This window comes from Tenrec ecaudatus, chromosome 14 (genome assembly GCF_050624435.1).
Source record: "Tenrec ecaudatus isolate mTenEca1 chromosome 14, mTenEca1.hap1, whole genome shotgun sequence".
In the NCBI taxonomy this organism is placed as follows: Eukaryota; Metazoa; Chordata; class Mammalia; order Afrosoricida; family Tenrecidae; genus Tenrec; species Tenrec ecaudatus.
Genome location: NC_134543.1, coordinates 97,217,628 through 97,244,005, shown reverse-complemented (window position 1 = coordinate 97,244,005; position 26,378 = coordinate 97,217,628). Strand labels below are relative to the sequence as shown.

At 50.2% G+C, this 26,378-nt stretch overlaps 1 protein-coding gene and 1 pseudogene across 1 annotated transcript in view; both read right to left on the bottom strand.

Annotated features, from left to right (window-relative positions):
- Positions 1-26,378, bottom strand: part of EIF2AK4 (eukaryotic translation initiation factor 2 alpha kinase 4) — a 104,438-nt gene that overhangs the window by 5,434 nt on the left and 72,626 nt on the right. Inside the window, exons 22-33 of the mRNA XM_075531914.1 lie at positions 25,882-25,957; positions 25,372-25,493; positions 20,369-20,418; positions 18,991-19,159; positions 17,492-17,608; positions 15,060-15,125; positions 12,848-13,018; positions 12,302-12,436; positions 6,703-6,810; positions 5,924-6,052; positions 4,435-4,521; positions 2,268-2,377 (exon numbers count right to left, since the gene is read on the bottom strand). Coding sequence (XP_075388029.1) covers positions 2,268-2,377; positions 4,435-4,521; positions 5,924-6,052; positions 6,703-6,810; positions 12,302-12,436; positions 12,848-13,018; positions 15,060-15,125; positions 17,492-17,608; positions 18,991-19,159; positions 20,369-20,418; positions 25,372-25,493; positions 25,882-25,957 — 1,340 coding nt within the window. The remainder of the gene's footprint in view (positions 1-2,267; positions 2,378-4,434; positions 4,522-5,923; positions 6,053-6,702; positions 6,811-12,301; positions 12,437-12,847; positions 13,019-15,059; positions 15,126-17,491; positions 17,609-18,990; positions 19,160-20,368; positions 20,419-25,371; positions 25,494-25,881; positions 25,958-26,378) is intronic.
- LOC142425899 (large ribosomal subunit protein uL29-like) lies at positions 24,782-25,214 on the bottom strand (annotated as a pseudogene).

Below are 26,378 nucleotides of genomic sequence, written 5' to 3'. Positions count from 1 at the left end.
AAGGTTTAATGATCTTCTCCTGTACTCATTACTAATTAGAAAATTATTTCGTTTTCTCACCCAAGTCTGCCTTTCGTTTGGATCTGTAGTTCTAATGCTCCGTGACTTCAAGAAATACACAACACCCTTACTACCCCCTGAAAAAAAGAACTACGTTTCCCAAGAAAAGGGCTGATGGGAGCTTTTTCAAACCAGGTGAAAACGAGGAGGGTTGGGGCAGGGGCAGGGAGGAGGGGGGACACAGGCAAGAACGTGTGTTTTGTAATAAGCCAGGGTTTCCCCGTCTTTGGCGCTGGTATTTGGGCCAGGGAATTTGTTTCAGGATGGGCGTGCCTGGTGCGGCAAATTCACTACTGGTTGAGAGAATCAATGAAGGAAGCAAAAATAAAAAGTTCTTGGGTGTTGTCTGTCTTCTGATTTTGAGCAGCTGTCCATCTGTTACAAGTGTGTAAAATGGATGAAGTAAGACCTGTCACCCCACTAAGCAGAAATCGCTTACACTTGAACACTCTGTGTATCCTCCAGACCCGCCTTTCGTGCCTGGGCTAGTGCACTGAGGTTAAAACATAAGTAGGATCATGCTATGCATCCTCTTTGTGGACCGTCTTCCATGTCAGTAAGCTCATCGTGACTGGGCTGCGGTTATTTTGCTGTAGTTCACGACTCAGACGATTTCCTGCTAGAACATATCTTGCTGGGATAAAGCAGAGATTCTCTGAGTGTGGCCTCGTGAATCCTAGAAGTTCCTGAGCCCCTTTCAGGGGTCCCTGCGGGCAAAACTACCTTCCTAATAATCCTAAAATATTATGTCTTTTTCACTCTCATCCTCTCATAAGTGTGCAGTGGAACTTTCCAGGGACGACATGACAGGACATATGACAAAGGATTGAATGCAAAAGTAGACATGAGAGTTGGGTCGTCTTCTACTAAGTCATTTAAGGTATTTCACAATATGAAGCAATGCATACAGGAGATCTGTAAGAATATGAAACATTTGTGCCAACTAAATTGATTGTGTTTTGGAATAGAGTTATTTTTCATTAAAATATGATATGTAGGTTAACATGCAATGAACTTATTGCTATTTTAAAATAAGTATTTTAAATCGAAACATTATCTTCAAATTGTTTCAATGAAAATTTCTAATACAGAAACACTGACAGTGGCAACCCAAAAAAGCAGAAGTTCTTTGGGGTCCTTAATAATCTTAAGGGATTCAGGGATCTGAGACAAAAAGTCTGTCAAGCACAGTTATAAACAATGCTCCAAAGGACCTCTGTGTACATATTGCTATGGAATCATTTACAATAAATCCTTGAAAAGTGGAATTGCTGCATCCATTTTTCTTACCTTGGGGATTTTAATTGTATTAAATTACTATCCAGATAGTTGAACCCATGTATACCATACAGAACTCATAACCCTTTCCCGGAAGGTTATATTTTAGAATGACATTAACAATTTAAAAATGTACATTAACAAAATATAGACAGATTTCATAAGATAACAGTGGGCAGACTTTGATTCCTTATGCTTTCAAACTAATAGAAATGTAATGACAACAAATATTAAAAAGGAGCTATTACTAGTCTTGCATCAACAACTCTCCACATTCGCTGCCATTGAGTCGATTGGAACGCATAGCATCCCTATAGGACAGGGTAGAGCGGCCCCTGGGGGGGTCTTGGGGCTGTCAATCTTTCTGGGTGCAGAAAGCCTCACCTTTCCCCCGGAGCACCTGGTGCTAACCAACTCGTAACCCACTGTGTCAGCAGGTCTCCGGAGTCTTCTGGAAGACGCCTTGCAATAAATCAAGGGGATCTTTGTACTGTCGTGAGTAGTTAAGTGCCTGCCTGCTAATCAAAAGGTTGGCAGTTCAGATTTACCAACTGCTTTGTGGGAGAAAGATGTGACAATCAGCTTCTGTCGAGATGCCCGCCCTAAAGCTCAAGCTGCTGACACGGGTTCAGAGCAAGCCCCTCTCTGCCATCGAGCCTGTGCAGACGGTCACTGTTCACAGGAGCAGGACGTCCTGCTTTCTCCCTTGAAGCAGCTGGTGGTTTCCAATGACTGACCTTTCGGATCGCAACCCAGCTCGTGACCTCTAAGCCACCAGGGCTCCTGCCGAGAAACTGCAGTGCTCAGGAAAGGTCATCCTGGCTGATCTTTCTTCCCGGAGGATAAAGCTGCCATTTAAAACGCATGGATACAGGATCTAGACAGGCCCCCCTCCGCCCCCGCTGACCTCACGCCCAGTGCACGAGTACCTGATGCTCCTGTCATCGAGTTTCGTCCTCAGTTTCTGCACCACATGGTCCACGAGGTCGGATTCCAGCACACGTTTTTCCGTTTGCCTTTCTTTCTCAAAAGACTTCACCTTCAAGAGAAAGGGCAGATTCAGCATCTGGTTGCTGAAGCCCACAGGCTGGATCAGTGACACTGGTCTACGTCACTGCCTGGGCTGGCGGTTCCCCCTGGAGGGGACATTGGGCTTGGAGACTTTTGCTGTCAGCATCCAGTGGTTTGAGGTGAGGATGCTGTAAAGAGGCTGAGGTGCACAGGGCACAGGGCGGCCCTCACACGACGCTGGCCCGGGTGAAAACGCCCCTGTGTTGAGGAGCCCTGGGTTAGCCTAGGATGGTTCATTACACATCGTGACACATTACACCTCAGTGCCACCGAGTCCATTCCGATTCACAGTGACCCACAGGGCCGGGCAGAATGGCCCCTCTGGGATTCTAAGACTAGAACTCTACGGGAGTAGAAAGTCCCATCCTTCTCCCAAGGACTGGCTGGTGGTTTCCAACTGCTGACCTTGCAGTTCCCCAATGGGTAAGCACTAAGCCACCAGGGTTCCTGGAAAGTGTGTGTAGAGGAGGTTAAAGAGAGTCAAGGGTCTGGAAAACCATATTCCTAGGAGCACCCTAAGTAATTGGGACGTTGAAACCAGACACGAGAACCCGTGTGTCAGGCTAGTTTCCTCCTAATATGTACTTGAATGTCGTTGAGAAAGAAAGACAACGATTTTTTTTTTAATCCACAATGCAGAACTACAGCCAGTAAGTGTCAAAGAAAAGCAGATTCGGATTAAAATTTCACATATTTGCTAACTAGTCTGAGTGTGTTTTGACAACGAAATCACCCAGAGGCTAGCTGTTCACTTCCCCCACTGGATTGGGCGAGGCGCGGTCAGTGGAGTTGTAGGGTCCTTTATGATTTTGTGATGAACAAGTAGACTAGGAACTGGTAGTAAAAATCAGCAACGCATGCGGGGACTTCCAAAAGGGGGCCACAAACATGGCCCTCCCCTTAAATAGCTAAGAACCAGGTGGCACAGGTAAACGATTTTTCAGACATTGGGTCAAGACCTGCGCCAGGCTTTGGTACGTGAGAGAAAGGAAACAAGCAACACGAGCCTTGTGGGAGCCCAGTTTCCAGTGAGAGGCAAGGTTCAGTCCCGAGCAGGGGCAGGGAAGCAAGGGGAGCCAAAGCTGCACGGAAAGACGGGGCTGAAGGCCAATGAAGGACGAGTGACACACTGCGAAGGAACTGCTTCTGAGGCTCTGCACAGGAACCCACTCTCCTCTGTAGCTGAGCACCAACACGAGGGGAGTCTACTCAAAGGTGGGGACCTCATTCATTAAATGCAGCCAGAGGCAACAGGCAGCCGGCAGTTAACTGCTCTGGTTACTGTTGTCCTTGCTTCCTTAGGTAGAACAAGAGGTCAAGGAGGTCAAGGTAGCAAAGTCAGAAGGGGGGCGGGGAGGTGGGAACTACAGCCATTGTATCTTTCCTTTTGAAAATAAGGCTCCAGGAGGTGCTCCGATTCAGGTGCTCTCCACTCACGAGCCCCGCCTTCATTCAGGGGGAGCGCTGGGGCAATGGACGGACTTCCACCCACACTGGGCCTGGGCAGACTGGCGGCTGTGGTAGTTATTAACTGTCCATTTGAGAGGATTAGGAGTGGAGTCTAGGAACTCCTGTATATTTTCCTCTCTTCCCTCCCTTCTCTTCTTCTCCTCCTTCATCTCTACCTCTGCCTCTTCCTCCTCTCTCACTCTCTCTCTCTCCTCACTCCCTGAAGGACTCTCTGCTGACAAAACACAGGGATCTACATGAGACCCCGCCAGTGTTGAGATGCTTACACCGCCACTGGGTCCATAAGCCTTCCCACCCACTGGCCTGTGATCTTCCTGCATACGGCGTCATTGCATGTGTTTCTCGAGTCTGAAGAGGAGTTTATAGACTGGTGTCAGCATGTGGGCTAATATCAGACTTATGGACTTGAACTTGGCGGGGCCGGGATGTTTTCTTCATGTACAATCGCTCTTTGATATAAAACGCTCTTACACACATACGCGTCTCCCTGGATTTGTTTCTCTCGTCCACCCGGACTCACACTGTCCAACTGTCAAGCGCTTCCTTTGGCCTCACCTTGACGTGGCTTCCTTCTTTATCTGAGACGAGGGCCACGCAGGTGATGTCCCGGTGCCGGCAGTACTCTTGCAGCTCCTCCTGGGACTAGAAGGAACAGAGGGACACAGAGTGGGAGCACGAACGCCCGATCCCAGGAGCAGGCCTGAGCTATTAGTCACCAAGGACGCTGGCTCTACCAGGGACATTAATATTCAGCAAGAATATTTCCGAGGTGGGATAGCAACGCTTTTGCTTCCCTTCCTTCCGCTTCGGCTCTAAGGCAGCCGTGGACCACCTCTGTAGCGGAGCAACCGGAAACGGTTTTCCAGCGTCACAGAAATCACCAGGCTTCCCTCTCCCAGACACCACCCCGACCTGGAGGAGACAGCAGGTCCGAGGGCAGGGAGCAGCAGCCGTGACGTAGAAACAGACACAGAGACGGCGGCAGGGCCCCGCTGGATGGGCTGAAGCAAGTGGTCCTGGGCCTTGCGTTTCACAACAGCAGAGAACCCCGCACTAGCCACCGTTAGGGACAGAGAAGACCTGCTCTGCCAGGGTGACCGCTGCTGCCGAGCACGCCTCTGGTAGGGTAGCGGCACCCACAGGCGGAAGGAAGGGAGCCATTTCTGAGGTTTCGGCGGCGGCGGGGGATGTGAAAGGATGGGGATGTGTATGGGACCCCCGGTCATCTCTTCACACGCTGGCCACCTTTAGTGGGTATGAGTCCACGGGAGTGTTCAGGAGTGCCACTTCCCTTACCTCCACACCTGGGGCAGGTAGCAGTCCTGCACACTTTGGGGTGCCTTGGCGGGGGGGTCACCGGCAGCCACCGATGCTAACCACAGCCTGCCTTTCCCGCAGACTGGCAAATGCACTGAGTCAGGTGGTGGGCCTGTCAGGATGAGGTGGTTTCATCACGTTTGTGGACAACGGAATGAAAAGATGTGTGATTCTCCCACAATGCTGGGAAGCCCCTATTCCCCACCCCGCCCTGGTTCCCTGGAATCTGGGAAAGCATTACATCAACTGCATCTCACAGATATGAATAAATTAAGGATTTTGGAGGTGGGGAGATGCTCTTGGATGGGTTTGGAGGGCCCCAGGGAGTCACAAGGTCCTGATGGGAGGACAGAGCAGAGGTCAGGGAGGAGGGTGAAGCCATGCTGTTGGCTCTGAAGTCAGCAGGATGCAGGCAGATCCTCAGGGATGGACAAGGGCCGGGAGACAGATTCTCCCCTGGCGCCTCCACAAGAAACCAGCCTGGATGTTAGCAGGTGAAGTGGATTTTGGACTTCTGACCACCCAGAACTGCTAAGCCAACAGGCTGTATTGATTTAAGTCACTAAGTTTGTAGTCATTTGTTCCTGCAGCAGCAGAAAAGCAATGCGGGAAGCAGGTGCGACCAGAGAGAGAAACCTGGTTGGGGAGACTCTACGGGTGGAGAAGACAATTTGTCGTTGAAGCTATGCCTGCTAGTTCTGCCTTGCTGGGGCCTCTGTCTCCTTACCTGGGAGCAGTCGTACACGATTTCTGCTGTGATGCCTGCTGCCCAGAGCTTCTGAGTTAGGTTGATGGCCCTGGACATGGACATCTGGCCAATGCTCACCACCAGGAGGTCACAAGAGCTCACTGTCACCTGCATCAGACACAGAGAATGGTGACAGTCAGAAGAACCCAGGTGCTGGCATGCAGAGGGCACCGGCTCCGGCGGGGGGTGGGGTGGGGCGGGGCTGCGTCTGAGTGAGGGCCTGGAATCCTGCCCAGCAACACACGCCGTGCAGAGTTCTTTCAAAATGGCACAGCCGGAACCCCCAATCCCAAGGCGTCAATCCAGCTCATAGCAGCCCTCCATGACAGAACAGACTGGAGCCATGGGGCTTCCAAAGCTGCCCATCTCGCCCGAAGCAGATGGACCTAGCTCTCCCCCTCGGAGCGGCTGGTGGATTTGAACCACTGACCGTTCCGTAAGCAGCCCCAGTAGGGCTTCTTCAGAACGGCATTTAAAAAAGCAGCATGAAGAATCTTCTGTATGAAAGGGTGAATGGGTGACCTGAGCCCCTGCTGGAGAGCAGAGGATGCGGCCTGTCATGCAAGGGCGGACACCGTGTTTTAGGCTTGTGTACTACGTTCCAGGTAGATTTCTAACCCGCCGCCCCTACCCTCACACCCACTCCCGGCCTACAGCTGCCACATTTGAGGCTCCTTTAAGTTACTCCAAAAGGTCAATCCCACTTTCAGAAATGAAAACTACCCGCAAGGCGGCCGGAGGGCCGTGCTGGTACTCACAGGCTCTTCCATGCTGAGGACGGCAGCTGAAATCTTGTCTATGGCTACGCTGACGCCGATGGCAGTGGGCACTGGTCCGAGGGCCTGTGGCCCTCTAAACTGGGGGATCTGCAGCGGCGGGCGGGTGAGACACACACAGCTCTGGTTAGACAGTGAGGACGAGTATCCTGCCAGCGTCTTCCCACCTGAGGGCTCAGCCAAAAGGAGAGCGTGTCGCCGAGCAGACGGAGAGAATGGCAAGTGGGCACGTGAACGCAGACGACGTCAGCGAGCGCTGCTTCTGGTCCGTGCCGTCCAGGGAGCACAAGACAGGTGGCTAAGCCAAATGAACTCCCCCGCACAGACGGACGGTGACGCAGTTCATGTGCTCTCGCTCACAAGGAAGCGTTCACGTTTTGATGCCAGGCTGAAATAAGATGTTGACTACATTTTGGTAAATAAGACGCATTGTTAAAGTTAATCCCACCGTCTCTTTTTCCTTTTTACACACTGCCACTGAGTTGATTCCAACTCATAGTGATCTTTCTGGGCAGGCAGAAGGGCTTCACCGCGAGTCTTCACGGAAGCGCATGCCTGCTGCGGAGGGGCTGGTGGGTTCGAACCACTGCCCTGTGGCTAGCAGCCAAAGGATTTAGCCACTGTGCCACCCGGGCTGCTTGTAAGATGTTTCTAGAGAGTCAAACCTACCCAGCTAGGTTGTGGTTCTAGAACAGTGGTTCTCAGCCTTCTTCCTGTGGTGGGGACCCCCCAACCATAACACTATTTTCATTGCTACTTCATCACTGTCATTTTGCTACTGTGATGAATCGGGCGACCTCTGTGAAAGGGGGTCGCGACCCACAGGTTGAGAACCGCTGTTCTAGAATAAGCCGGACTTGTTACAGAAACAAAGTTCTGGAGGTGCGTCTCCCTTACCACCCCCGGAACTACAGCAGGTTTCCACGTGGTCATTAAACCTGAGACAAACCTCAGGAGATTCTGAAGGGCGGAGACAAGGCTCTGACCAGGCTCCGGGAGCTGAGGAAGCGCTGCCGTGACTTCCTTGGGATTTCTTTTTGTCTCATGCAGCCTGACTTGGGGCTGGAGAAACCAACACCCTTGAACTGCCAGAGTGCTGACCAAATAAATGCTCCCCAAAGTCTACTTTTTCCTGCTGAGGGACCAGAATGGGGACAACCTAGTGAGATGAAACTTGTGGACAGCAATGGCACTGTTCCAGAACAGTGTCATGAAACACGACACGGGCCTACTTCTGCCAGGAGCGCCTAGGGGGAGCTTAGATGCTGATTTCCGCACAGATGCAACGGACCTGGCCTTTCCACCCCAACGTCATGCGGGAGGTCTGTGGGAAGCAGTGAAGAGAAGTCCTTCCCAACTTCGTCTGGGGGAGTCTCCTGGGTCCCTGGAACCCCCATCCTGCCCTGCAGTAACCTGGTCACCCTGCCTTCCCCTTCACCCCAGGAGAGTCGATGGAGGGCAGCAGGCCCGGTGACGTCACTCTACTTGCTAGTGGTGAGGCAGTGCCCATCCCCTCGCCCCGCGGGTGTGCTGTCTGAGATGCACATACGATCAAGAGTCGTATGTAACACAAGAGGCAACACGTCCAGGACGTGGATTGAAGAGTACATAGGAAACTAAGACACCGCAAGCTCTCAAAGGAAACCAACAGACACCAATGCCAGGATGGCAGAGATGTTGGAATTATGAGACAAGAACTCAAAGTGGCCCCACAAACATACTTCATCAGGAATTTCTGTACACATTCCAAACAAATGAAGTGGAGATTTTCAGCAAAGCAATGGTGGACTCAACAGCAGGATGGAAAGGAAAGAATTCAGCGGATTGAAAAGCAACTCTCTGAGCCAGAGAGTGAATGATTGAGAAGCCGAACAGACGGACTCTGAGGGGCCTGTGGGACTGTAACCCAACAGCTAACATCTGTGCCACCAGCGTCCTGGCAGGAGATGGGATAACAGGCAGAGAAACACCGGTGGAACAAGTCCTCAGCTTGGTAAAAGCCATGGATCTGGAGGTTGAAGAAGCAGAGCAAGCCCCGGAGTAAATCCAAATAAATCCTTACCAAGACACATGCTGGTCAAAGATCAGAACACCAAAGACAAAGGACAAAAGCAGAAGTATTGAGAGGGAAATGACAAACACAAAACAAAAACAAAACCCAATCTGATGGACAGACAAAGCCACGGAGGGCGGAAGAAAGTAGCGTAAGATTTTTCAAGTACAGAAAAACAAACCCAACAACACAAAGCTGTCCAGTATCTAGCAAAATTTCCTAGGAATGAAATGGAAATAGAAACGTTCTCAAAGAGCTACTAAGAGAACTGGTTACAAGTAGACCTGCCTTAGAAGAAGGGGTAAGGGGCCCCGAAACGGAAAGGGCATCAGAGGCAGAGCTGTGGAGAGCGCATGTTGATGGGTAAACAGCAGGCTTTCCCTCCCTCTTGGGCTTCCAAGGTCATGTTTGATCATGAGAGCAACACGCTGGTCACTGGCTGGCTGATGTGGCTTTCCACATGTGGAGGGAAACACTTCATAAGGGGAGGGGGGGGCTCTACGTTTCACCAGAGTGGGTCGAATGTGGTTACTGGCGAGTCTTTAAGAGGATGGGGCAGATCTGTGTCCTGAGGGCGGCGGCGGTTATAGGAATTTCCTTGAGATCAAATGACACACACTTATGCACACACTTGGCACCGATGTCAATTTCCTGGTTTTCATATTGTTTTGTAAAATCTAACCTGGGGAGGTGGGGAGATGAGGGTAAATGGGATTTTGCGTACTGTCTCTGACACTTCCTACAACCTTATAACCATTGAAAGTTTTTTTATGGGGGGCCGGCCCCAACCCCAACTACTAAGGGGACATCTGCCTCTCCCCTTGGAAGAATTTATTTCAAAGGATGGCACTGAATCTACAGCTCTGGAAGAGGGACATATCTGATCGGAGCAGATGAAGGGGGAGGAGGAGAGAGTGGAGTACATCATGGCCCACCAGGCCAGGAGGTCGATGTTCCCAATTAGAACAGCCAGTCGACAGAGAGGACCACATGGCCAGCCCCACTATGAGACACGACGTCCCTCACTGACCCATAGCCCTACAGGCGACAACACCGAAGACACAATGTGGGAATTGCGCCCAATCGGATCCCGTCACACCGAGTCAAAACATTAAGGGGGTGCAACAGAACAGCAAGGGAATGGAGCGGTGAGGTCCCCAGGGAATGCTGAAGGTGGACTTTGGGGCCAGGGCGTGGTGCCCCAACAGACTGGACTGGAAAACACTCCTAAAGGCCAACAAACAATCCTTGAACTAACTCCAAGCTTTTCTTTCTTGTTGTGTTTTGTTTTTGTTATTGGTTTATTGTTGTTTTGTTGTATATTGTTGCTTGGCTGTGCTCTGTCTTGTTTTTGCGCATGTTATTATCCCCGCAGGTCTGTCTAAATAAAATAGGCTGGATGAACAATTGGAGGAGAAAACAATGGGACTGATAGTTCCGTGGGAACATGGGAGATGGGGAGCTGGGGGGAAAGGTAGTGCTGTTAATAAACCCAGGGACAAGGGAACAAGAAGCGATCCAAATCGGTGGTGAGGAGGGTGTGGGAGGCCTGGTTGGGCATGATGAAGGGTAATGTAACTAAGAGGAACTGATGAAACCCTGGTGGGGACTGAGCATGATAGTGGGAGAGGAGGAAAGTCAAAGGAAATAGAGGAAAGAGCTGGGAGGCAGAGGGCATTTATAAAGGTCTAGATAAAGACATATACATATGCAAATATATTTATACATAAGGATGGGGAAATAGATCTATGTGCATATATTTATAAGGTTAGTATTAAGGTAGCAGAGGGACATTGGGCCTCCACTCAAGTACTCCCTCAATGCAAGAATATTTTGTTCTATTAAACTGGCATTCTATGATGCTCACCTTCCTGACACACTGCTGAAGATAAAGTGTGTGAACATCTAAATGTGGTGAAGAAAGCTGATGGTGCCCGGCTATCAAAAGATATAGCGTCTGGGGTCTTACAGGCTTGAAAGTAAACAAGCAGCCATCTGGCTCAGAAGTAATAAAGCCCACATGGAGGAAGCAAGCCAGCCTGTGTGACCATGAGGTGCTGAAGGGATCAGTTATCAGGTATCAAAGAACAAAAAAATCATATCATTGTGTGCTCACCTCCCTGATATGACCGCTGAAGACAAATGGGTGCATAAGCAAATGTGGCGAAGAAAGCTGATGGTGCCCAGCTATCAAAAGAGATAGCGTCTGGGGTCTTAAAGGATTGAAGGTAAACAAGCGGCCATCTAGCTCAGAAGCAACAAAGCCCACATGGAAGAAGCACACCAGCCTGTGTGATCACAAGGTGTCAAGGGATCAGGTATCAGGCATCATCAGAACAAAAATCTTACCATAGTGAATGAGCAGGGGAGTGCGGAGTGGACCCAAAGCCCATTTGTAGGCCACTGGACATCCCCTTACAGAAGGGTCTTGGGGAGGAGACGAGATAGTCAGGGTGCGACGTAGCAATGATCAAAAATACAATTTTCCTCTAGTTCCTAAATGCTTCCTTTCCCCCCTCCCACTGTCATGATCTGAATCCTACCTTGCAAGCCTGACTAGACCAGAGGTTGTACACTGGTACAGATGGGAACTGGAAACACAGGGAATCCAGGGCGGATGATTCCCTCAGGACCAATGGAGTGAGTGGCGATACTGGGAGGGCAAAGGGAGGGTGGGTTGGAAAGAGGGACCCTATTTCAAGAATCTGCATTTGACCTCCTCCCTGGGGGACATACAACAGAAAAGCGGGGGAAGGGAGACGTGAGACAGAGCAAGATATGACATAATAATAACATAAATTATCAAGGGTTCATGAGGGAGGGGGAGTGGGGAAGGAGGGGAAAATGAGGACCTGATGACAAGGGCTTGGGTGGAGAGAAAATGTTTTGAGAATGATGACGGCAAAGAATGTACAAATGTGCTTTACACAATTGATGTCTGTATGGATTGTGATAGGAGTTGAATGAGCCCCTATTAAAATGATTTTTTAAAAAATGAGGAGCTGATACCAAGGGCTCAAGTAGAAAGCAAATGTTTTGAGCATGATGATGGCAACAAGTGTACAAATGTGCTTGATACATGGATGTACATATAGATTGTGATAAGAGTTGTACGAACCCCCAATAAAATGATTGAGAAAATAATTTAAAAAGAAAAAATAAGTTTTTTTTTAAATTACAAATGTGGCTCATGTTATATTTGTATTCCTAGATAACGGAAAACCAAACCAAATTCAAACTCCCTGCCAAGGCGTCCACTGGGACTCAAGCAAGCCTACCAGGCGGGGGAGCTGTCCCCCGCGTCCCTGTCCCAGAGGCTGTGAGTCTGTAGGGAGTCCAAAGCCTGACGTTTCTCCGGAAGACTGTGCTTTCAGCCCAACACGCCCCCACGCTGCCACCCGCCAGGGCTCCCAGGTGCGCAACAGGACACTGCTTCCCATCTTTCTGTACGTGTGGAACCTCTCAAAGCACAAGCAGAGAAGGACATAACATTGAGCAGAACAAAAAGCCTCCAGGGCGGGCGCTCACCAGCAGGTCGTACCGGCCGCCAGCTGCGAGGATTTCGGGCAGAGCCCTCTGGCGTCGTCTGATGAAAGCCACAAACTGGAAGATGACGCCGCTGTGCTGCTGCACCTTGTAAACCAAGCCCAGGTTGACTAAGACCTGCCAAGGGAAAGCCACAGACTCAAGACGGGCTGGGACCTGTGGACTGCGGTGCTGGATGCAGAACACGCCCTCCAGCGAGCACACACAACACGTCCAGTCCAGGTCCGGCTCCGCCCGCCCGCCAGGTCAGAGAAACCCACCCGCCTCTTGCGGACAGCCCCCTCGGACGCTCAGGTACGCAGCACGAATGGCCGCACAACGGGAGTCGTGATTTGTCACGGCACAGAAAAATCCTGAATGTAGGCCCGAATTCTGACTTAGATAGCAAGTACTCTGGAATGGAGGGAGCAGAGTGTTTGTGGGAGAAATCAAGGACGCACCAGCCATAGAAAAACAAAACTCCTTTCCCGCTAGCGTTCTCATGGATGCTCTACCCTTACTGAGCCAGAACCCAAAGGGTCGCCAAACCTGTAACTTTATGCCGAGTTTCTTCATCAGTCCAACCACGTCTTCGAGATCTTTTACACCGTATTTCACTAACTGGGCAACGCCTGTTTTCTGCTTTATTAACAAATTTATTGTTGGTGTTAGGTCTTGCAAGTCTCCCTTCTGCTCAATAAACTTGTAGAGCCGACACAGCTGGAAAGCAAAAGGCACAGTTAGCTTCCAGAACGTGGTAGGGGGAGCTGTGCTTCCCACCCGGTTTTGTACACATAAGGGGTGGGCAGAGCTTTTACACCTCCACGAGGGGGATCTCGTGGTCTAAAGTCACCCGATCCCTTGCACAATCCCGGCTGAGGATAATTTGTTCCAATAACCACGGAGGACCTCCCCGAAGTGCGTTAGATGCGCGCCCACAGGCTATGCTGACCCCAGGACAGCAAACCTCGGAGCCAGCAGAGCCCCTCCCACCCATTTCCAAGCCCGTGCCGTGCCTCTGTAACCTTCTCGTCCCACTGCGTGGTCACGCGCTGCTGCTAGTAGAGCCATTGCCAGTACTGCATGTGAGGGCCGGAAGGCAAGGCCTGACGCATTCCAACACTACACCCAATGTGTCGGGAGCACCCTCTTCCCTATTTGTAGCTGTCTGTGTGATGCGCCTCACTGTCCGCCTGCAGCCAGCCTCCTGACCAGGCTTTCCCCGGCTCAGGGCTCCACCCCAGAGCCCAGCTCTGACCCGCTGGGCCCAGCCTCTTGCCTGGAACAGGGCAAGGGCGAGGGAGGCTCTCTCTGTGGGCCTGGCCCATTCCTTGGGAAGAACTAAATCAATGACACAATTAATCTTCACATCACAGCGAGGAGAACTGGGCCAAATGCAAAACAGTTGGCACTCAGCAACGGATGCAGCTGGAGCATGTGCAACTGTCTACATGCTTGGGGGACTGGTTGAAACGTCAAATGAGGTCAACAGAGCCTTTGGGGCTGGCGCCTTCAAGCATCCAACGCAGTCATGGTAGTGGAGAACTGTCCTGGGTTAAAATGGTACCGCCATACATTCAAGCTTTCCCTGTACCCGCGTCAAATCTCCGTGCTCTTTACGAACGGGACTTCTGCTACACAGATGTGTGTGCGTGTCAACAACACGAGTCCCTGGAGAACCAGTGCAGAGAGTTCTTCCTATCTGACTGTCTACCACTGGGCTACCTCGCAGGTCCCTAATGCCCACGATTAAATACTTAAGTTTAACCTGGCACAATGCGCAAGACTCCTCGCGCCAGGCGTCTTGTTTAGGTTCCCCACCTGTAAGCGGAATGGGAGGTGTCTGTGGACTGTGGCTGGGCCTGGCCCTGGGAAAGCTGGCCTAGAGCTGAGGGTCAGCATCTGCTGCATGCATCTTCTCCCGGCTGCCTGTGGGCCACCAGCCATTGAGACAGTGAATTCAGCCTGTGGTCCCAACGCATTCCTCTTTGCCTGCCTGCCCCACCGCAGGTGTCTGAGACGCCAAATGACAGCCTCACCTATGTACAATCACATGGTGATCCAACCCGTCTGTGGATTTTGCTGATCACCACGGGACCATGGGCTTGTGTGACAGAGCAGGGGCTAGAATGGTTCTTGGAAAGTTAGGGGGAAAACAAAAAACCCTTCTTATATGTAAACAGGCAGGAAGGAAGTAATCCCCCATGGTCTTCCCCTGCTCAATAAAGTGCGGGTTACCTTGCCAAAGATTTGGGACCAATCCTTTGCCTGTAGAAGGAATGCAACAAGCTTGTTCCCCCATTGGCCTTTCCATATTGCCAATGGGCTCAAATGCAAAATTTTAGGAGTAGGAAATGGGCCAGGGTGGTAAGAGCTCTAGTTCAAGTCGGAGGAGCCAGGGGACCAAGAGTAATACCCGAATGGATTTGCTGAGCTTCACTCCTGTCCCCAAGGGCCGATTTCAGGAGAAGACAGCTAGTTCTGGATTAGCTCCATGGGGGCTCTGCAGCCTTTACCACGGTATCTGGTGACCACGAGCAACCAGGGCGATTACAGCAGGTTAGGAGACATCCTGTCATCACCCGCGTAGGTGCGTTCTTCTCCTAACCCCGGAGGAGGTTGCCATGGCACCTACCAACATTCAAGGGGGAACAAGACCCGACTGCGGAGTGGTGGGAAGGGCTGCTTTCTCCCCACGGGAAGGATCTGGGCTCACGACAGTACAGAGAAAGCTGCACCAGCACCGCTGGGAGGCACTTACGCTGTTAGAAGACAAAGACAGATTACAAAATTTAGCTTCCACTTCTCTTCTCGTCAGCTTTTCCGTCTAAAGGAGAAGAAAAGGGGGCACTGAGTGTCACCACACCTGACTGGAAGAAGACACCATTGCCAGGGCAATTTAGACAGTCATCCAGCATCTTGAACAAACTGCTCCTGAACTTACAGGATGCATCCTGCAATTCAGAGAACCTTATTATTCAATTCCTCAAAAATCTTGCTTTAGAAGTCACCATGACTGCAGTTGTTTCAAAAATGTGAATTCAGTCACACACACACACACACACACACACACACACACACACACACACACGAAAGAGGAGGATGACGGCCTTGTTGGATGACCTGGCCATCGTGATCTGAGTGGGCTCAGTCGGGGGCGTTTCTGTTGGGCAGGAGGGAACAACTCTGAAGCACTGAGAGCCTCTGGGCACGTCATCCCACACTGGCACACGGCGCCACGGGTGGGGTCAGGACAGGGCAGCGCCAGAGGCCCTCTACAGAAGCCTTGGTGTCTCTGCCAGCGTTGTGACTGGCAGATGATGCTGTGTCTGCCACCGCCAAAGCAGCAGCCACCCTTTGGGGGAGGGGAGGCCCATTCGGAAACTGTCAAGCCAGGGTCCGCCAGTCGGAAGACAAGGCAGGTGAGCCTCTGGCGCATGAACAAGCCACAATGGACTTCCACTTGAGTTCTGCCTGAGCAGAGGCGGTCTGACATGGTTGGGCACTGCATCTCCTGAATGTCTCTCAGCTTCTTTGTGTAAAATGATACTGAACATAAAGGGAAGCTGGGAAAAGATAAACACCTGCGTCCCAGCACCATAAGCGAGTGGTGATTTCAAACGCTCACTGTCCCCCTGTGGGTTCTGTGTGTGCAAACACATTATAAGGCGTGCTACCTCAGTAATGGCTAAAGCAGGGGAGAGCAACTGGAGGTGCCACTGCCTCAGCCACGCAGGAAAGGGACGACAAATGAAGCTGCAAGAGGGGCCCAGCCATTTCAGCCGACCCAGAGCTCTAACTCGATCAAGTGATGCGCTCAGGCAGGTTGCCAGAGTCACGGGGAGTGCACGCACACGAACACTCTCACGGCCTCTGTGCAGGACAGAAGTTGAAAGAGCTTTGAACACGACCTGGCCCATGGAGGTGTCCAACGAATGCTAACTTTTTTATGACTGGCACGTGTCAGGACCAATTACTGAGCTTTTGCCTTAAGAAGTAGGTTCATGAATAATGTACAAATTAGAGGAGTCAATCCTTTTCTGCAGGAAGGTACTCCTTAAAAACCACCCTAGAGGACCTTAGAAACAGAAGAGTTCAACCAACATTTGTTAATCAAGCAAATATCTGTGAAAAGAACCAGTAGGCTCTTTTACTTTGAAGCGATGAGGGAAGAAGTTAAAAGCTCTCAACGCATCAACTTCTGCCGTTCGTTTTGAATTCTGGCCCTGTTCATGGTCTCGAGCAATTTTCTCGTAGGTGACACACGTCGACTGTGCTCAAATAAAAGCCGCTTGTTGTCGTTAGGGGCTGCTGAGTCGGTTCTGCCTCACTGCGACCCCCTGGGCAATACAAGGAAACACTGCCTGGTCCCGAGTCACCCTCACAATCGTTGTGTGGCAGCCAGGGCCACTCCATGTCCTGGCACATCAGGTGCACCAAAGCAAGCCGACAACCACTGCCGCTGGCTTGTTTCTGACTCACAGTGGGCCTGGGACAGAGTAGCCCTGCTCCAGAGGGCCTCTGAACTGTAAATCTTTCCAGAGGCAGACTGCTTCATCTTCCTGCCGTGGACTCACGGGTGGTTGAACCAGGGACCCTGTGGTTGACAGCCCAATGCTTAACCCACTGTGCCACGAGCTCCCTTCATTTCCATTTCTGCATAAACACATCAGTGCGACGAGTCAAGACATCTTAAAGTAACTCGCAAAACAGATGAGGCCAAGGGAGAGTGCTGCTCTCTGTAGCAGTGATTAGCGTGTCTGCTAAATTCCATGCCAGACAGTGCTTGTGCACTAAGGGCCCTGCGGGCAGAGTGGTTAAGGACCTGCCCATCAGAGGCTGGAGGTCAAGTCCACCACCAGCAGGTCCGTGGGAGAAAGTTGTGGCAGTCGGCTTCCACAAAGGTCACAGGCTCGGAAACCCCCTGGGCCAGCTCTACTCTGTCTTCCAGGGTTGCTGAGAGTTGGACTGGCCCAACGGTAATGGGTTTTGGTTTTATTAGGTAGCCGAGTACTGACAGCTTATCCATTTCCTGCGTTCCAGTGCGATACCGAGAGAAGATTTCCTTTGTTCTTGGGGTGAGGGTGTCAAATCAACCTAGAATTGACCACCAGTTTCATGGTTCTATCATTATGGAAATGACCATGAATCACCACCATCCTCCCCTATGAGTCCAAGTAACGCCATGCTTACCACGACATCATACAAAATAATGTAGACTTGACCGAGCTTATCCTCCGGGATCCCACAGTGCAGCAGGATGGCTTTCAACAACGCGGTGTGGTTCAAGTGAATGCTGTAGTTTCTCTCCTAGGACACAGAGAAGGTGACACGGGGACTTGCATCACGAAGGCAGCACAGTCACACGAGCAGCCCTCCGCTGCACCCCGATGCTCTGCAAGGCTGCACGGGAGCACACGCCTGTGACTCAGTGCAGGCACGCTGGTCTGCACTGGCACCCCGCTGCTTTTGTCCATCTCATCAGGAGCACTGCGTACGAGACACAGAGTTCAGGGAGACCTGTACATTTGGGGTACGATTTCCAGGCCCAATGACAAATAAAGGTCAGATTGCTTAAAATACAGACAATAAAAGGCAGGAATAACGAAAGCTTAAAAAAAAAAAAGAGGTGCGTAACTTACACCAGAACTGGTTCCTAAAGGAACCGGTGGTATGTTAGGGATGACCTATGCTTTCTTGTAGTTTATTTTTCCACAGGCATTCTTTTTACGCTGTAGTCTAAGGGAAGCAGAGCACCTGACACTTCCTTATGTGCATCAGCCAGGCGCTGACCGGCCGTCAGCCATCTAAGAAAGCGGGGATTGAAGCAGGGGTCTGAGTACGAGGATCGGGCTCGGCAGTAACTGACCTAGAAGCACAGGTGTTGGGATGGCCATGCCTGCTATTTTTGCCCACCCAAGCCGGTGAACACTTGTGCGCAGTAGTGTGGTGCGGAGGGCTACACACAAAGAATGACCACGCGGGCTCTGCCCTGAGAGAGCACGCACTTGGATTTGGGGAAGCCAACGCATAGAACTCAGGGTGAACAACGGGGAGGAGTCCCTTCAGGTGCTGTGGGCGTTGAGAGGAAAGGGCGCCAATAAAGCAGCGAGGGGCAGGGGCTCAGAGCAATGGCCACCTGGAGAGCAGGCTTTCCAGACAAAGCCACGCTGTGATCGGCAGGACAGGCGTGGGAGTAAACCGTGTGTGTGTGTGTGTGTGTGTGTGTGTGTGTGTAGGGGAGGCCCGACTAGAGTAAACCAGTGAGCCAGAAGTGGTGCCCACTGGCCCCAGGAGTGTGCAAGCACCCGAGGAGCCGTGAAGCTGAGGAGCTACAAGATGAGGAGCAGTAGGAGGCAGCCATGAGGGTGCCGCAGAGCACAGGAACATGCTGAGAGCATCCAGAGTGGAAGCATAGCCCGGCTTCTGGCAGTGGGACGTGTGGGTACAGACAGAAACAACGCCCTCCCCTCCAAGCCAGACAACACAAATCGGTTCCTGTCGAAGCAGAGGCAGGAGCCGGAGATGAACTGCAAGGGCCACGCCACCCAATTGTTCTCAGTGACTTCACTACGAACAAGAAGCAGTTCTGTAGCTTCTCCCAGGTCGGTGAAGGACTGGGGCCCGGGGGGCAGGGCGGGGAACTGGAGGTGGTGGTGACGGATCTTAGACTAGAAACCATGGGCAGGAACCTGGAGCACGGGGAACTCTTGGATGATTTCATAGATGGTGTAGATGGCCTCAGCAGTGGGCAGAGAGCTGTTGGTGGTAGACGTGATGATATCAAAGGCACATTCCAGAAGCTCTTTGGGATGACATCGGTCTAACTTGCGAGGCCTGAACACACGTTCTATACAGTATCTGGAGAGAGAGAGATTTACTGGAAGCAAATCTAGGTAAGCGACCTACTATCAGACAAAAGAAGAGAAACAAAGATGGAAACCATGACTGGTATGATCTGCAAGGGCGTAGTGACAGACTGCACTCTTGCTCTGTGATCTAGGTTCTTTTAGTTAATTAATTGTTTAATAATCTTACTGGGGCTTTACAACTCTTAACACACTCCATACATACATCCATTGTGCCAAGCATATCTGTACATTTGTTGCCATCATCATTTTCAAAACATTTTCTTGCTACTTGAGCCCTTGGTATCAGCTCCTCATTCTCCCACTCCCACCTCCTCCCTCCCTCATGAACCCTTGATAATTTATAAATTATTATTATTTTGTCATGTCTTACACTGACTGATGTCTCCCTTCACCCGCTTTTCTGTTGTCCATCCCCCTGGGAGGGGGTTATAGGTAGATCATTGTGATGGGTTCCCTCTTTCTCCCCCTACCTTCCCCTTATCCTCCTGGCAAGAATGTTTTAATTAAAAAAAAAAAAGTCTGAAGGAGAAAGGAAGCGACCATCACCTACCTAAAGTGCTTACTTTCTACACAGGGAATACCCAGACCTTAAGACCAGAGCTACTAGCTGAGTGCTTTGTGGCTACAACAAAAGCAGTCCACAAAGAGCCGATTTCACGGGAGAAAAGAGCTTGGGAGTTAGAGTGCCTTGTTGACAGCAACTGCCCCGTGTAGGAAGGTGGAGGGTTTTAAATGTGCAGGAAAGCATTTGGCAATGCTAAGTGCTCAGAGGCGGTCCTGAGCGGCCCTCCTGCTGGTTCCACTCCTCTACAAAGAGCCTTTGTTCACTCCCCTGGGTAGGCAGTGTTCACACAGAGCCCATGGGCCACTTGTCCCTCCAATTAAATTTTAAAAGGGGCCATCTGTGATCAAGAACAGCCAGATGTTTTTGCAAGGAACCTTTTGTGAGAATGATTAAGGCGGCTGCCTGGAGGGAGGCCTTTTCAAAGCCTGGGGCAGAGAGAACCCAACTGAGACCGTTCTTCCAAAGAGGGAGAGCTTGACTCCAGATCACCCACGAATGGCAGGTGGTACTGGAGATGGACACTGAAGCTCAGAATCTTCACTGTGCAAGGATCACTCGAGATCAACCATCAGTCCTTGGGTTCTTTCCCACGGCCACTGAACGAGAGCCACCCCCGCGCCAGTCATTTCTTACCGTTTTAAATTCACTATGTTATTTCGTGCCACATATCTTGCAAAAGGAATCTGAAAGATAAAGATAAAGGCAGATCAACGCCAAGTGATGCCAGTCACCACACTCTTCAATTCACATACCATAACTTTCACCCTGTTCAATTGAGGACTAAGAGACATTGGTCCCAAGCCTAGGGCCTTTCTAACCACCTCATATGCATGTGAAAGTTGGACAAGGAACACGGCAGGCTGCCAATCGATGCACCTGAATTACGGTGCTGGTGAAGACCATGGGACGCACCGCCAATCTGGGAAGCGCAACCAGAAAGCTCCTTAGAAGGGATGTGGGCGCGGGGAGGGAGGGGGAGAGGAAAAAGGGAAACCGAGCTGATTCCAGGAACCCAAGTGGAAGGCGAATTTTGAGAATGACCAGGGCAACGAATGTATAAGGGTGCTTTGCTCAATTGATGTATGTATGGATTGTGATAAGAGTTGTATGAGCCCCAATAAAAAGATTTATTAATAAAAAATGACAAAAAATAAATGAATAAATAAAAATTAAAAAAAGAAGTGACATGGGAGGGCGACTTTAGGTAAGTTGTCGGGGGAGTAGAGAGTCTGTGAAAAAGGAGACCCCCAATGACAGGGCTCGAGACAGTGGCTGCAACAGTGGATCTAAACAGCAATTGTGAGGATGACGCAGGACCGGGCGGTGTTTTGTTCTGTTGTACAGATGGGCCGCTACGGCTAGGAGCCGACTCAACAGCAACCAACCACAACGTGTATAACAGAGTGGCTTCCAGCGCATCCTTGTGGTGGTGCACCGAGCACCACTCACGCGCTTTGGAACGAGCGCATGAAGCTTTAATCAGCGTTGGAGACTCAATCGCCCAAACTCACTCACTGTGACATTTCATAAGAGCCCTGGTGGCCATAGTAGGTTATGTGTTGGGCTGCCGACTGCCGCGTCAGCTGTTCAAAACCACCCACTGCTCTGAAGAAGGAGGCTTTCTATTCCCATGGAGATTTGCCACCTAGGATACCCACACGGGCCGTCCTATATAACCTGTCCTATAGGGCCACTGTGCGTCACAACTGACTCAAAGGCAGTGAGTTTGGTTAGGTGTTTGCTGATATTTCCTAGGTTTTTGGATTTGAGAAAAGTTTACTTTTGAAATTGAAGCTGTAGGAGGTTCCCTACTTAAAGCTCTTTCTCTGCCAACATTTGCTATGCAAATCAAAACCAGTACAAATAAAAATTTAAATCTTTTGTGACAAATTTTTCAGAGTATCACTTAAAGCAGTAAAATAAAATGGTTATCATTTTTCATGGTGGATTTCCTGATTCTCCTACAGCTCTTTTAAGAACTCTAAGCAAAATCCTTAATAATACAACTTATTAAACTATTGTCAGATTACCTCCAAGAGAGCATGTAGAACAGTATTAACTAATGGGTCAAAATCTCCAAGTGCGTTCTATTTGTTTCTATTGCTTTTGTGTAACTCACAGAAAGGTTGGTGATATTGATAAACTTGCACTTTGGCCTGCCAATGTTTTAAGGAATAAGAACTCAATTTTAAGTCTAAAACTACGCAAATGCTTATGTTTTATCCTTCCTTTTATACAGTTGCTATGTCCGATACACGATTCACCTCTGAAATATTGTACTTCCTGGGTGGTACAAATGGATAAGCCAGGCCATAGGTTCCTAACAGACTTGGCCTACTGCAAAAAAAAAAAAATTAATAAAAAGAATGCTCTCCAGGCAGTGAAACACATTTGTACTATCGCCCATCACCTGGGATAAAGTACAGCTGTCTGCTTCGGCAGTTCCTAAGACTCCCAGGGAGTGCGATCTCCCGCTTTGGGAAGCCCTGGCTAGATGACTACCAGACGAAAGGCTGGTGATTTGAACCTGCTCCCGTCTTTCTTGGAGTAAGGCCTGGAGACCCGCTTCTGGAAAGGTCACAGACTTGAAATTCCATTGGAGCACCTATACTCTGCGCACCACGCGACCAAATCCATTCAGCCACACGCAGCAACTTCCTCACAAGTCACTTTACTTTCTACAGAAGAACATGGAGGAGCCTTCTTAAACAATGAAGGCAAATTACGTTACCGCCATAAGCCACGCACACAGAACATATTAAAAAGGACGACTCTGATCCCACTCGTTGCCAGCCCAGAAACTCAGGTGAAAGGCCTGTGTACCTTCTTAGCCACTGTACTCTGCAGCCAGACAAATGAGCCGGTGCACAGTCATTCCCACCTGCAAGGGAGCGGTCAGCCCTGCAAGTGTGCAATGGCCCTGATGTGTACACACACGTTTTTAAAAAAGCTCTTCACTTCCTTTCTTTAGAAATGGGATACTAGGTATTCTTGGAAATGTGTTTTTTCCTAGCTGCTGGAGAAATTACTAAAGATCAAACATAACTAAGAATTTATATGCATTATTTAATTACACATATAACAAATGTGTATATGTATATATATCATATATACCCCCAAAACCTGGAATCGCCCCCTCCAAAGCTATGCAGTATTTAAATTTTTTAACAAAATATTCTTGTCACCTGCAAAGTACTCTCCATTGCACTTAATACATTTGTCAAATCCACTCTTGGAAACATTTTTCAAACTCATCTGTTTGGATGGCTGACAGCACGTCCCTGGCTTTGTTCTTCACCTCTTCTACAAAGTCCTATCGCTGTCCTTTCATGTCCCTCCTGATTTGTGGCAGCAAAATGAAGTCTAGTGGAGCAAGGTCAGGTGAGTCAGGTGCATGGGCATGCTGTTTTTTGCCAAACACTGCTGCACTGAGATGGCAGCATGAGCAGGTGGGTGGCAAAACCAGTCCTGTCTGCCACAATCAGGCCTTTTTTGTTGCACACTGTTATGCCATCTTTTCAGGACCTCTAAATAGAAAGCTTGATTAACTGTCTAGCCTGGTGGAACGAGCTCCAAATGCACTACAAGTCAACATTTTCGTCCATTCAGGAAGGTGATTGCCGTCCAGAATGCAGTTTGTCATCAATCAACATTTCACCATTTTTGAAATGAGAAAACCACTCATATACTCAGGTGTTTCCCATAGGCTGTCCTGTTCAACATCACAACAGTTACTGAGGCATATTTACCGAGCAGGAAACAAAGTTTCACAGCTGCACACTGTTCTCTTAAATTAGCCATTAAAAAAAAAAGAGGTTTGAGAAAAACTGCTTTTATGAAAAAATTCACTGTGATTAGAGAGACTCTTCCCAGGTGACGCCACTGGGTGCACTAACTCAGAGCAAGTTGCTTGATGCTCACCTAGTGAGAAAAATGTGTACTATGCAAGCTCCACTCTGCCCAGCACAATACTGTTTTGGGGGGGGTAGCCCTCGAATATTTGGTCTCTATAAAACACAGATGGTTTCTTTTTAGTAGCTAATATTCTCGATGCACTCTAATTACTTAGCTGTTTTTCGCCTGGAGAGCATGCCACATTTTCAGTTTTGACCCCCACAACTTTGCAACAAGTATCCTCTGACACCTGTGCCCCAACGTGCTTTCCTTCTTTGGATAAACTCAAGTTGGGATTGTTGGTCCAAAGCATACACAGTATGTACACTTACAATGGTTTCATCTCATTAAGTGCTCTTAGGTTGCCTTTCTAAATGTTTGGCAATTTACATTTCCACCAGCAACGCATGAAAGCACCCAGTTCCCGGTGCCCTGCTGCCCCATGGGCGTTATTAAATAGGTTTGCCAGTCTGCTGGGGGAAGTTGGTAGAGTTCTGATTTGCATTTCCTTCTTAGTGAGGCGGGCCATCTTTTCTGATGTTTATCGGTTTTGTGTTTCTCCTCTTCTCACGACTGCCTGTTTGTACCCTCTGTTCACTGATCCACAGGCTTCTACCCTTAAGGAAAAATTAAAAAGAGACGGGGCGGGCATTTGTAAGCGCTTTGTCCATCAGGGGAGTTAAACTCGGCCCCTCCTGCGCATTGCATTTTCCTTCCAGTCTACCGTGGGACTCACAGAGGAACGGCTGGCAGCCAGCACTTAGAGAGGCTGCCAGGGGGCCCCGAGAGGTCAGGGGAAAGCAAGCAGGAGGAGGGTCCTGTGCTAGAACAAGAATTTAATTGTTCTAGATGCTAACAAGCCACGAACTGGATGGAGCCAACTCCCAGCCTCGGCGGACAGTAGCCCCTTAAAGATGACACTGAAGATGTGGCCCAGATGTGAAGACGCAAAGGACATGTCCAGGTGAACCTGCAGGACCACCTGACGCTGAGCGCGCAGGGCTCCGGCCTGTAGAGTCAGAAGCACGTGTGCACAGCTCGGTGGGTCCTCACAGGGTCACAAGTGCTTACTACATTCTAGATCTGTAGGCAGTCTGAGAACACTCTTCAGAGTCGTTTCTTTTCTTTTTTTTTTTTTCAGCCAGTTTGTTTTATTGATGCGCACCGCTCAGGCCTTGACTGCGTACTTGCGCAGTGGGTACAGCCGCTCCTTCTGTTGCTGCTTCCTGGTCTTCAGGCTCTCCTCATGCTTGTTGAGGCGGCGGCGCATGGCTCGCGTTTTCTTGGGCCGCAGATCCAGGGGCTTGTACCTCTTACCCTTGTAAAACTTCCTGAGGTTCTCCTTCTGAGTCTGGTTGATGACGGTGAGAACTCAAGCAATGGATTTGCGGACAACTCGGATTTTGGAGAGCTTGGACGCCGCGCCGCCTGTCACTTTGGCAACGCGCAGCTGCGACAACTCCACCTTCAGATCGTCGAGCTGTTTGAGCAGCTCTTCTTTCTTCTTGCCGCGAAGGTCCCGGGCTTTAATCTTGGCCATGGCTGAGCTTTAGAATCCTGCCGCCGCCTGCTCGGAGGCCGAGGGAAAGAGTCAGAGTCGTTTCTTAAAGGGGCATGTCGAGGAGTAAGTGCTTAGAGAAAGGGCTGACGGGGGGGTGGGGGGGAGGTCCTCCTTTAACATCGACACCCGCACTGTGACCAGACATGGTGCCCGTGGGCCAGCAGAGTGTCCCCAGCCTCACCCGCAGGTCGAAAGGGAGCATCACCAGCATCCCACTGTGGTCCATGAAGAAGGCGGCTTCGTTGTGCTCGTACATCAGCCGATTTCGGGGGAGCAGAAGTGGGGTGCACACTTCGACAGCCCCTACACCAAATTAAGAAACAAGAATAAAAAAAAGTATCATCGTGTCGTCAGCTTAAAATGAACACAACCCTGACCGCTAAGTAAGCGGGGAACACGGAATTCAACCTCTGTGCATCTCCCATTGCGAGGGGCAGCAACTCTCTGGATAAGCCTGCTAGTTAGGGGTAGCTGTGACTCACAAACCCCACTGAATTTCAGGAGCAAGGTTGTCACCTTCAAATGAGCTTTCCCCATCAAGCTGACTTGGGGAAAGCAGCGTGAACGTCACATGATCCCCTTGCGTACAGCCGAATCTAGCGCGCCAATCCACTAATGGCACATTCGGGTCGCGAGAAGAGAAGCAATAACACCTATTGAGAAGAAACGAGCTCGTTTCCAAAGGACGTACCGTGTCTCTTAAAGATGCGGACAATGGTTTCACACACGTGCTGCTGCATCTTGGCTGTGCGGATGGAGAAGTTCCCCTAAAAACACGAACAATGACAATGTCATCCCGCCGCCTAATCAAAGAGATTGCCTGAAACTTTCATACATGGCTTGCGGCAGGCAGGCCACTGCGGAGTCCCAGGATCTCAAAAGAAGCTCACTAAGTCTCGAAACAAGGTCAGGGAAGGGGAAGCCATGTCTTGCGGTGGATCCACTTTGCCACGGGACAGTCCGCTTCCCAGCCAGGGCAAGACCGCCAGGGCTTAGGAGTCCACACTCTCAGCCACTTGGATGTGTGCCTTCAGTGAGCTCCTCACACGTGCATGTGTGCTCTTGGGACTCTTGGGGACACGGTGCTGAGGTCATGCAGACCAGAGGGCACCAGGCCAACTGTTACTCCCACATGCCGTAGGAAATCTGGTGGAAGCTGTGTGGCATCACACATTCTATAAAGAAGTG